This window comes from Teleopsis dalmanni, chromosome 1 (genome assembly GCF_002237135.1).
Source record: "Teleopsis dalmanni isolate 2A chromosome 1, ASM223713v2, whole genome shotgun sequence".
Classification (NCBI taxonomy): Eukaryota; Metazoa; Arthropoda; class Insecta; order Diptera; family Diopsidae; genus Teleopsis; species Teleopsis dalmanni.
The window spans coordinates 164,964,869-164,976,336 of record NC_051846.1 but is presented as its reverse complement, the minus strand read 5'-3'; the positions used below and the strand labels follow the sequence as shown (position 1 = coordinate 164,976,336).

The 11,468-nt window shown below is 31.0% G+C and overlaps 1 protein-coding gene across 2 annotated transcripts; it reads left to right on the top strand.

The window, feature by feature from the left end:
- The first annotated feature begins 893 nt into the window (after positions 1-893).
- On the top strand, positions 894-11,408 carry LOC119669860 (protein DDI1 homolog 2). Of its 2 annotated transcripts, XM_038079894.1 has the most exons (7): positions 894-1,608; positions 5,033-5,241; positions 5,365-5,537; positions 5,604-5,726; positions 10,706-10,868; positions 10,948-11,128; positions 11,188-11,408. In XM_038079894.1, exons 1-7 carry the CDS (start codon positions 1,356-1,358, stop codon positions 11,358-11,360), a joined length of 1,275 nt encoding a protein of 424 aa, XP_037935822.1. In that variant the 5' UTR covers positions 894-1,355; the 3' UTR covers positions 11,361-11,408. The 2 variants fall into 2 exon arrangements, with proteins under 2 accessions (XP_037935822.1, XP_037935821.1); XM_038079893.1 differs by having other exon boundaries at positions 5,033-5,537.
- The last annotated feature ends 60 nt before the right edge of the window (positions 11,409-11,468 follow it).

The following is an 11,468-nucleotide window of genomic DNA, read 5'->3' as shown; positions in this document are numbered from 1 at the left end:
ATTCAGTAGTTTATTAGGTTTAGTGGATTTCAGGTATGTGAATTATTTTCACTATATTTTAAATAAATAACAGTTACAGTTTTTTTCTCTGTATTTAAATTTAAAAATTAACATTACTTTCAAAATATTTCCCGATTTTATTAAAGTCAACTGTCATTGACATTTAAAAATAAATGTTACTTTTATATTGTCTCAACTTATCTTTTACTTAAAATTTATCTTTCGCACAGTTGCATTTGAAATTTCCCTTAATTTCAGGCTTCGTTTCAACGAAATTGAGGCCATTTTCATTAATTTCGTTTTAACCTTAAAACTGAATTTTGTATGGAAAAAATCACTTAATTTTGCTAATATGAAGATGAAATTAAGATTTTTGCGAAATTAAGATGTGTTTGAACATAGTTTTACGGAGTTATATAATATATAGGCCTGTTGCGAGTTCGAGTAAATTGAGAGAAGTGGTAAATTATGTCGGTATGGCAGCGAATGTTGGTATTTACCAGAATTTTGAGTAATTTTGAGAAATTAAGTATTTCCGTAGTAAAAATTTTATAAGATGTTTAATAAATAAATAAATTTGATAACCTTTAACTAAAAATAATAAATAAGTGCAATAAATAAGTGTAAATAAATGTAAATAAATGCAGTGCACGAAATCCCTAGGAAATTTCAATTCACTTTATCTCAATTTACTCGAACTCGCACACGGCCATAATTTCGCTGAAACGAAATTAAGATTTTTGCGAAGAATATCTATATATATATACAGTGTATAACTGCATGATATACTTGTTTGTTATACTTGTGAAATCTGGCAACCTAGTTTTGATATATAAAATTTTAAAAACGTAAATATAGCATGATAAGAAAAAATTTATGTGAGATATTTTTAATCTACAGAATATATATATTTTTTTCTAATTTACAATACTCTACCCATTTCATTATGGTATAAATTAATTTAAAGACAACATATTTGCAATATCCATTTAACTGCAGTGGCTATTGTGAATGACATCTTAAGAGAAAAACAAAAGTGCAAGAAATAGACGGTAAAAACAAATTGGAGTCCATTTTTTTTAAATGCAAATTAAAGGCATATACAAAATTCTAAAAAAACGTTGTTGATCAAAAAGAAATTATAATCTTCTAAATATTTTTTAACAATTTGCGTGGTAGCGTAGAGTAATATAAATACGGTACTGCGAAAGTGGCTGAGAGAACACAAACAACAAAGAATATTGCGTCGCTTGCACAATTGTATACGTAGAAAAGAAGTCAGTTTGCGTTTAGAATTGCAACAAATTGGAAGTGTATCTGTCGTAACGTGTTGAAATAGAAGTTAAATTATCAATATGAGAATCACTGTATCTACTTTAACAGATAGAGATAGAGTTTTTATTTTAGAAGTGCCCGAAGATTTGGAATTGGAAAATTTCAAAGCTTTATGTGCAGAGGACTCCGGTTTTCCGGCGAGCCTAATGGTTATTCTATTTAATGGCAACGTACTATGGGATGATAAGAAATCGCTAAGGGATCATGGTTTACGTGATGGCGACTGTGTTGCTGTACAACGAATAAGACGCGATCCACCAATAGGTGCTTCAGGTTAGTAAAACTAATAAACTAATATCAATTAATCTTGTTTTTATTGCATTGCTGCAAATTGCACGCGAGAATTACTCACATGTATGTGCTAGATATGGCCATGAATTGCTTTCATGTCTAATTGGGTCACTGCACTCAACATTTGCTGGTGGTAAAGATATACTTTTCCAAAAGTATTTTTGAAAAATTATCAATAGACTTAAAAATAATGAAATACATACATGATTAAATTAAAATAGTATTGAGATATAATATTAATATTTTTAAAAAGCTTTTTATTTTTGGAACAGAATGCACAAGTCGGATCTATTGTTGCATATAAATGCAATGTTCCATAAATACTCATTAATTATGTTATCTGAACTGTTTTATAGTCTTAAAAGTTTTCCAAGATTTTCGTATGTAGATGAGAATCATAATATATATATGTGTGTATACATTAACTGAATCATCACTAAAAAACAGACAATTTTATTTATGTTTATATCACATTTGTTTATTTTTTCTGCAAATGTAGTAAAATACCAACTAAGCATTTTCTTAGACGAAATTCAATATTGTCATAGAATAATTTTTGTTTGCTTGCATATTTTATTAAAAACAACACAAAACTGTTGAGTCATCAATAAAAACATATTTCATAATAAATTTACATTAATTGTATTTTAATATAATAATCAGCATATAATTCATTAGAACACATGAATAAATTACTATATCATTTTAAATTTTAATAAAATAAACTACATTTAATATACAGTGAAAAATTGTAATTCTAGAAAAATCTTGAATCTATGATAATAATGTATGGGAATAATTATAAAAACCCAACTAAACTTTAAAATTATGTTGACTACGATAATTCCCCTGCATATATGGTATATATGTATTCTAAGAAGAGTAGTGATTTTCATTTCATTATGATTTTATAATATTCTAAAGTAAAAACAATAAACTGAGACATCGAAATGTACACGAGGGCAGCTACTCCGAAAGTTGTTGTTTTTGTAACTGTCTTCGAAACCCTTAAAGCCTATCATCTACTCCGTCATGGCGGCGGCTCAACACTTTAGGAGCCCCCCTTTCTTGAGTAACTTGATCAATTACAAGACCTCCGACTAAACAGCATTTTAAGCTTTGCCAAAGGTTCTAGTTGGTTTTAAATCCAAAGTTTCTTCCACATACCATTAGGGATTGCCGGTATAACCTAACCTAATCTGACATGTTCTTCTGCGGGTAAGAGGTTAAAATATTCCTAAAGTAAGGCATGCTTACGGTAAGTAGAGATAAAAATCTAGCAAGCATCATACGATACTATTTTAAGTAAAAATAATATTAAGTGAATTTCACTTGCGGCACACGACTAGATATGTAAATCTAGCCCTCTTATGGAAGTATCTATGGTTACGTGGGTGTATCTGAATATAATAACTGTATTCATTACTTTCATTCAATGTGAAGTTGCATTTTTTAGTCGGTCGCTGCGCCCCAAAGAACAGTGTAGGTGTCAGATAAAATCCACTCTTTCCCAAGGAAAAAAACTATATCCAAACGTATAGCTTCAATTGCTTTTGGTACAATTGCTTGGAATTCGAATGAGGCCCTTTCTAGTCACATTATACGCAAGCATGTTAAAAGCACCGTATTGTTAGGCATAACGGTAGGTAATCACTTTACAAAACTCTAGACTCTATATCTCTCATGTCCAATATTATATAAGATGTATACACGAAGGCAATCGTATAGTTTGTTTATAAGTATTGAATCTGAGTGTTTTAGCCATAAAATTAGATTAGTTGTATCGCCGGTTTTTGGATTGCACTGTAGTATACCAGTTACGCATCTATCGGTAACAGTAGAAAAGTGTTTTTATTTCCAATAAAATACTTTAAAAAAAAAGTTGTAGATCTATAAGTTATTTTCTTGTTTCTGGTAAGTGTTGTGAAGGAAATGCTTTATGTTGAATTATTAAAAATATGTGTATTTTTATATATAGTTTATATTCTGCGTAGATGCTATATTCAGTTACTGAATGTGGTTGAATACGTTAGGTGTAATACTGAGATTCAGAATTACAAAGATAGTAAAGCTATATTAAAGTAAAGATATTAAAGCTTTCACCGTGTTCACTTGGTTAAGGATTAGACTGATAACTCTAAAATGTTTAAGCTAGAAATTTTTTTGAGTTAGGGATTACGACTATACCAGGACACCAATATTTCGGTTTCAAACATTGTACATACCACGTTTTTGTCTGACCGAATTTCTTATTTAAAAAGTTGAACTATAGGATTAGTTTGATAAGTGCAAAAGTTGAAAGTGTAATTTGCTTGAGCTGAGGATTATGATGTACACCAGTGTCTCAGTTGCAAATTTTATATGAATCATCTTTTTGTCGTATTATTGAAAACCTAAGGGCTAAAACCGTCTCGTACTTTTGGCAAAGCTTACAAATCTATATAGAGGGAGGTCTCGAAGTTCGCCAAGATCCTCAAAAAAGAAAGCCCTTAAAAATTTAAGTCGACGCCGCACATGTGCTGGACAGAAACAAAGCAGGTGGGAGGCATTTTCGTCATCCTCACCACAACTGCGCAAAAATGGTTGAACGGGTGATTCAGTCTCCCAGTATGATTACCTAGAATACAATGACCTGTTAGTAAACCTACTGCAAGACTCATTTCTTTACGGAGCAACTCTAAGAGAGATTTCGATTTTCTGATGTTGGTCTGTGGCCACATTGCATACAGATGCCTGCATATCGCAGAGTTTTCCCATCTTTTGTTAAACAGTTCTTTTATACCCTAACACTAAAGATGTTTTTTTATTTAATGTGGCTATATATATATATATATATATATATGTACATGCGTGTTTTAAAAACAATTTTAAACATATTTTCTCTATAAATACAAAATTAATTTTGTTTGTATAAAACTTTTTGAAAAAATATTTGAAATTTTCCTAATTTTAAAATTCATTTAACCTATCGTTGACCTCACTTAAAAGGTGAAGGATATTTGAAATGCTCTGTTGTGGCACATAAATCACACCTAATTTTTAAATAAAAAACAATTACACCTTCGCAAATTGTGAATAACTTTTTTCTAAAATCGTTCAGTGTTTAATCGTTAATATTTTGTTGTCTTTATAAAAAACATTACAAAATTATTTTAATGAGTTAATATCTAAATTGGTACTAATGTATATATGGTAGATATATTGTATTTGTACACATTCATACATAAAACTGCAAGACATCTCTGACTCATCAAATCACTGTCACGTTTGCTAAAAGCATTATATTTTGTCACGCCAAAAATAAAAAACAATATATAAACATATTTAATAAAAAAGAATATTCTATATAATAAAATAAAATTTTTTAATTAAAATTTACTATATATTATTAATTTTTTCTTTAAAGCCACTGCAAGTGCAAGTGCCAATGCTATTAGTAACTTGGACTTTAGCAATATTGCAGTACCCGGTACGAGCACAGGTCCTAGTGGACAGCGTTTAGGTTCGAGCTCAAGTGCCAGTGGCAGTGGATATCGTTTAGGAGTTCCACAGGGTTTGGTGGATTTTTCCGATGCAGATGAAGCCAATGTTAACTACGATGATGATCCAGCACAGGTACGTCAAATGTTTCTCTCAAACCCAGAGTCTTTGGCTCTGTTAAAACAAAACAATCCTCGTCTTGCCGATGCTCTCCTTTCGGGAGATCTTGAAACTTTTACAATAGTTCTTCATGAACAGATCGAGCTCCGTAAGCAAAGAAATGCATTGCGTCTACGTATGTTGCGTGCTGATCCATTTGATACTGAAGCCCAACGTTTAATTGAAGAGGAAATCAAGCAGAAGAATATACAAGAGAACATGGCTGCTGCTATTGAGTATAATCCCGAAATATTTGGTACTGTTTCTATGCTGTAAGTATATTTAGTTATTGTGTAATTGTTTGGTTAATTTATAAGCAATATTTTTTATAATTGCAGTTATATCAATTGTAAAGTTAATGGAGTGCCAGTTAAAGCATTTGTAGATTCTGGCGCACAAACAACTATAATGAGTGCTGGTTGCGCTGAGCGCTGTAATGTTAATCATTTGGTTGATAAAAGGTATATTATAAAAGAACTTTTTAAATTATTTATACTATTATTCTAAAATTGTTATTTGGTTTAAAACAATTTATTCCCTTATTTTTGCAGAAGAGACTACTATTTAAATATGTTATAATTAAAACATATGATTGTCTATGTTGACTGTGCTTTGCTTCACTAAGAATCTTGAACCTCATTTTGTTCTGAATATGTTTAGGGAAAGATATGCTACTAATTTAAATAAAAATATTAAATCTTCTGTGTGAAATGTTTAGTATCCCACAATACAATTGATAGCAATCTATTTAAACCTTTTATCTAAAGCTGGCTTTAAATGAAAAAATTCAAATGATAAAATTTTTCATTCAATCAATTCCTTGTGTTATCCAAGATTGAGCAGTCACAAAAAAACTTGGTGATTGTCTTTTCTTAGCTCAAGTTTCTGTGACTTCTCCTAATTCAAAAATAAAAGTAGAAAGAAGTAGGTTGAAAAAACTATTTGAAGGAAGTATATAGTAATCAATACCTACCAACCTACCTTTAAAAGTATAAATTATATTGATTGAACTGAAATTTAAAGAAACCAAAGCAAATTATATATATATGCTACGAGTTGAACTCTCTTATTATTGAATATATTTTAGAATTTATGGCTTATAAAATTATATTGTTTAGATCATTATCAAAATAAAAGCGACCAACTTACAATAATATAATCCCATATCTAAATTTTACTCAAGATAATGATTAACTGATTAGAAAGTAGAAAATGTATAAACCAAAAATACTGCATTGTTTAAAAAAAATATTGTATATTCTATAAAAAGCAAAACTTTTTTTAAGCCCAAAAGTTTGGACTTACTAAGCAGGATCTCAATGATAGCAGAACAGATCTTTTAGATTGCATTGACTACTGCCCAGTCCAATATTAAAAAATAGATATTAATATGTCGTTTCTAAAGTTTAATCCATAAGTTAACGTTAGTAGCAAGAATAACGTCCCTCTGCTATCGCAGGAAACAGTAGAGCCAATGAGCTAGACAATGCACTACTTTTCCGCGAGACAAAATATTATTAAAGATTGGAATCTGGTAGTCTCTATCAACTACCCCCTGCGGTGAAAGGGTTAGATATTCCCGAGATAAGGCATGCCTGTTGTAAGAGGCGACTAAAATCCCGGTGCCGATCCAGCACTTATGTGAAAAGTGTGCATGGTAGTAAGTGATCCGCCCCACTTGCGACATTTGACTAGAGATGGTAATATCTGGCACTACGGGGATCAGTGGCTCGTAGCTTCGGCTGTGCTGACCAATTGAAGTTGGACTCGTAGTGGTTGTTGTTTAATACCCGAACTTACGCGGGAAGAATGATTTAGGTATTAATTAGTTTATCATTCATTCGGCGTGGAGTGCTTATTCATCACCAATATGGAAGTTATTTCTTACACACATTTGTTCATTGGCACCGGCGGAATTACTAAGGTGATTCCAATGGTGCGTCAATTGACGTTTCGTATCATTACGTTGTGTTTTTGAACACCGTAGTGTTAGGCCTCCACAGCATAGAACGCTACGTAAAATAACATAGAGATCTAGTCGCTATCAATATAAACACAGAATAGCTGTATTTCACAGCAAACTATCTTCTAGCTTATAAGCAAATAAAAAAATAATGCGATGTATTAGTCGTGTCATAGATATATCGACACCTTTTGCAATGGACCTAACATCAGTGAAGTCGCATATAAACGTGAATTTATGCCCTCCACACAAATACAGTATCCTCTTGCAGACCATGGTTGTCTTGCAACAAAGTTCTCAATAGACCCCGCCTAACATTTCCCAGGATGAATCTTTCTCGTGCTACAAGAACTTACCTAGTTCAATTGAGATTGGGATATAGCCATCTGCTAAACAGTTACTTGTCGCCTATTTGTGCTCCTATCCCAAAGAACACACAAATCACAGTCCAATCAACCTTTGTACACACTCCATTAAAGTGAACACTTTTCTTCGTCTTACTACTGGTTGATTTCAAATTAAATTCCACCCGGTCCCAATCTGCCCTCCCTCCTAACCCATGTATTCATCGTGTGATTCTTTTCATGTTATTTGCTGCTAAGATATCCGCGGGCTACAATAACAACAATAAACCCTTTAATAAGCTTAACAGAGAGTTCTAGACCTGAACCACTAGTCGTTTTTTGTTAGCGACTGCTATTATAAAAATAATAATAATATGTTAACATTATATTTAATTATTTGTAAACCATTTTTGTTGGTCTTAGTTGATATAATCAACACAAACGCACTTAGTTTTAAAAGCTACCTCTTTTAATACCAAGGAAACTAAATTTTAATCTTGATTTCGTGCTAAAAATAAATTAAAGATATATGTTACAATATTGTGCATTTCGGGTACAATATAATCAGATCAATAATAAAAAAGGAACTATTCTTCTCTTCTTTAAAATAGTCTTCATTTTAAGCTACACACAAATGCTAATGACTATTCAATTCTTCTAAATATCTATTATAAATCGATATTGGGATGACCTTCAGTTCTTTCAATAAACTCTCTTACTGTATCTACCGCTTTATTATGTTTATTCTGAATTGGTGTTTTAAATATATTTTAAAAATAGAAATTCCTTGGTTAAAACTGTTGAAATAGGTTTCCACGAATTTCGTCGTTCAAGATGAAATTTTTTCTAGAACGCTTGAAAATATTTCTAATATTTTGCCTTGCCTGTGTAATCTTGCAGAAGAAAGTCCGAATAAACAACACAAAGACAGCATTGAAAACATTTTCCATTGCCATAAGGTACCACGGATACCTTTTAATCTGAGAATGTAATCCAAACCTTCTTAGTATGTTTTCAGGTAACAGCCCAATCTTCATTTCTATAAATTTATGTGCGTATATTATGTGCCCTGTTTAAACCATATAACGAATTTTTTTTAGCTATAAAACTAATATAGCTTTAGCTATATGTTACATGTATTAATATTTTAACTAGTATATCCTCTTATCTTAAATTGGATTTTCGTTGAACCAAAGTACCTACATTTATAGGTATATTTCTGCTGATTATCAAATTAAATACTATTGCAGATAGATCATTAATTTTGTTGCATATCTGTGGATATTTTGAATAATACTGACTTCTTATCCTCCTTTTTTAATATTCTTACTAATGTATTTGTCAGAGATATTGTTATCAGTTTGGTAATCTTCTGTTAAATCCTTTCAATATGAGTAGATATTTGGTTTTGTTTTGTAATTCTTCTCATCGCCTTTAATATATTTTTATGCTTGTATTGTATTAAATAATATCTACATTGTTCATGGATATTTGAAAATCTGTATTATGTTTTTCCCTTAAACATAATGCATATAGATATTTTCTTGCTAATTTTTGTATAACTAAATCTCCCTTTCAACCTAATATGCCGCAGTTGTGGAGAGGACGCTGAAAGTGCCTCCCATCTGATTTGCTTCTGTGCAGTACATGCCCGTCGGCGTTTTCTTTTTTTAAGAATCTTGACGAACTGCAACATCTCCCTCTGAATAGCATTATAAGCTTTGCCAAAGGTTCTTAGTGGTTCTAACCCTTGAGTTTTTCATTATACGGTAACACAATGGGCCTATAGGCCCATAAGTGGATCTCTTGGGATCGCTGGTACAGTCTAATCTAACCTAACTTGTACATTTTGTTGTGGATAATTTATATAGTTTCCGAGATTTCATTTATAGATTATGTAAATATTTTAGAGAAATTTTTACATCTAATTAATCATAAATATTTCATCTATATTGCTTCAATATTTTTGAATCAATTATTTTAATAATAATAATAATTGATTTAATTAAAAACAAATAATGGATGTAGAAATTTATATAAATGTATGTATTTTAGTTAACTCTTCGTGTTCTTACACTTATGCATGTTCTTATTCTTATTTTTACTTTAATTTATTATAATTAAAGAGGACAATAGTACCCTGTGATCTATAAGTTCTATGATGTTCTACTTGGAAAGAGACTCCTAAGCTAACCTGGAAAAGTTTAGGCTGTTGATAAACTTTATGTTTCTTGATTTTAAATCTTAGACCTCATTCAATTTAAGAAAAGTCGTGCGAAGGTGCTAGACTGGTGTCAATGGGCATGAACAGTAATGGGACTGGGATTTTCTCTCTGAGCTTCACAGAATCTGCAGGTATCGGTGTTCTTTAGTCCCATTTTTGAAAGATGGTAGTTAACTGGAGGTAACCAGTGAGTAATCTGAGTTCAGATCCATTTTAATTGAAAAACCTGCCATTTTTGTTATTGACTCAAATAAGCTCTTAAGCTGCCTTAAGTTTTTGAAATCGGCGCAAGCCTTATTCTAATTCTTCTTATTTTTATTATTCTTATTCTTAATATTATTATTAATTGGTTCTTTGCAGTAGCTAATCTGCAGATACCCTTACATCTCACATAATTAGGAATTATTCACCGTTTTTATATTCGTTAGAAACCCCTGTAAATAAACTAGATCCATCCAGTTGAGTGTATGCAGATTAATAGAAATTTTGTTTTTACAGATGAATAAACTGATGATGAATACATCTCTATTTTAATCTTTTATTAACCAATGCTAGGTAGTCCATCCATAAATGAAAATCCTTTATCGGACCAAATTTTAAGGTCTATTGCGTTATCGCGTATTTATGAAAATTGTACGTTAATAAATAACGTTGGTGATTCTTAGTTTCGGTGAAATCATTGGATCATTGTTGATAGTTAGTTTTACATTAAGTAGAGTAGTGTGATACTATCTGATTCTGGGCAGTTAAGAAATGCAGTCACACTAAAGACAGAATGTATCTATTTGAGAAATTCTTATTATTGGTATTCTGCTACCGGTTTGACTTTGTTTTGAAATCCTAATAAATTTTTAAATGAATTTTTTTTTTGTGACATTTTTATAAAGCTTGTTTTATTATTTTTTGCAGATGGAGCGGTGTTGCTAAAGGCGTTGGTACACAACGCATTATTGGTCGTATCCATATGGTCCAAATGCAAATTGGCAATGATTACCTAGCATCAAGCTTCTCAGTACTTGAACAACAGCCTATGGATATGTTGCTAGGACTCGACATGTTAAAACGTCACCAAGTAATTAGAAATTAATTGTTTTCATCTCCAAAATATAATTATTAATAAATTTGTTTAAATTTGTTTAAATTTGTTTTAGTGCAACATTGATTTACAAAAAAATGTGTTGCGCATTGGTACAACAGGCACTGAAACGGTATTCTTGCCAGAAAATGAACTGCCAGATTGTTGCCGCGCATTCAATGAAGACGAGATGAGCATGAATGATGCAGAAAACAAGGAGATACAAGAAGCTATAGAAAAGAGTAAGGCAGAAGTTGGTAAGTACAAAAAATTATATGTATTTTTTTAGAAGAGTCTCAAACAATATCTACTTTAGCCTCTACGTCTAAACAAGCTGACTCTTCTAATGTAACATTTTCTGAGAGTGATATCAGCGATCTCGTTAAGCTCGGTTTCAAAAGAGAAGATGTCATTCGAGAACTACGTAATCACAATGGTAATAAGACACAAGCCACTGCAGCTTTAATAGCAAAATCAATAAAATTCTAATTCTAAATTCAAAGTAAAAAATGCATAAAATAAGATTAAAGTAAATATCTTATTTATATATATATAAGTATTTTATAATATTATTATATGGAAACTGAAACAATTTTA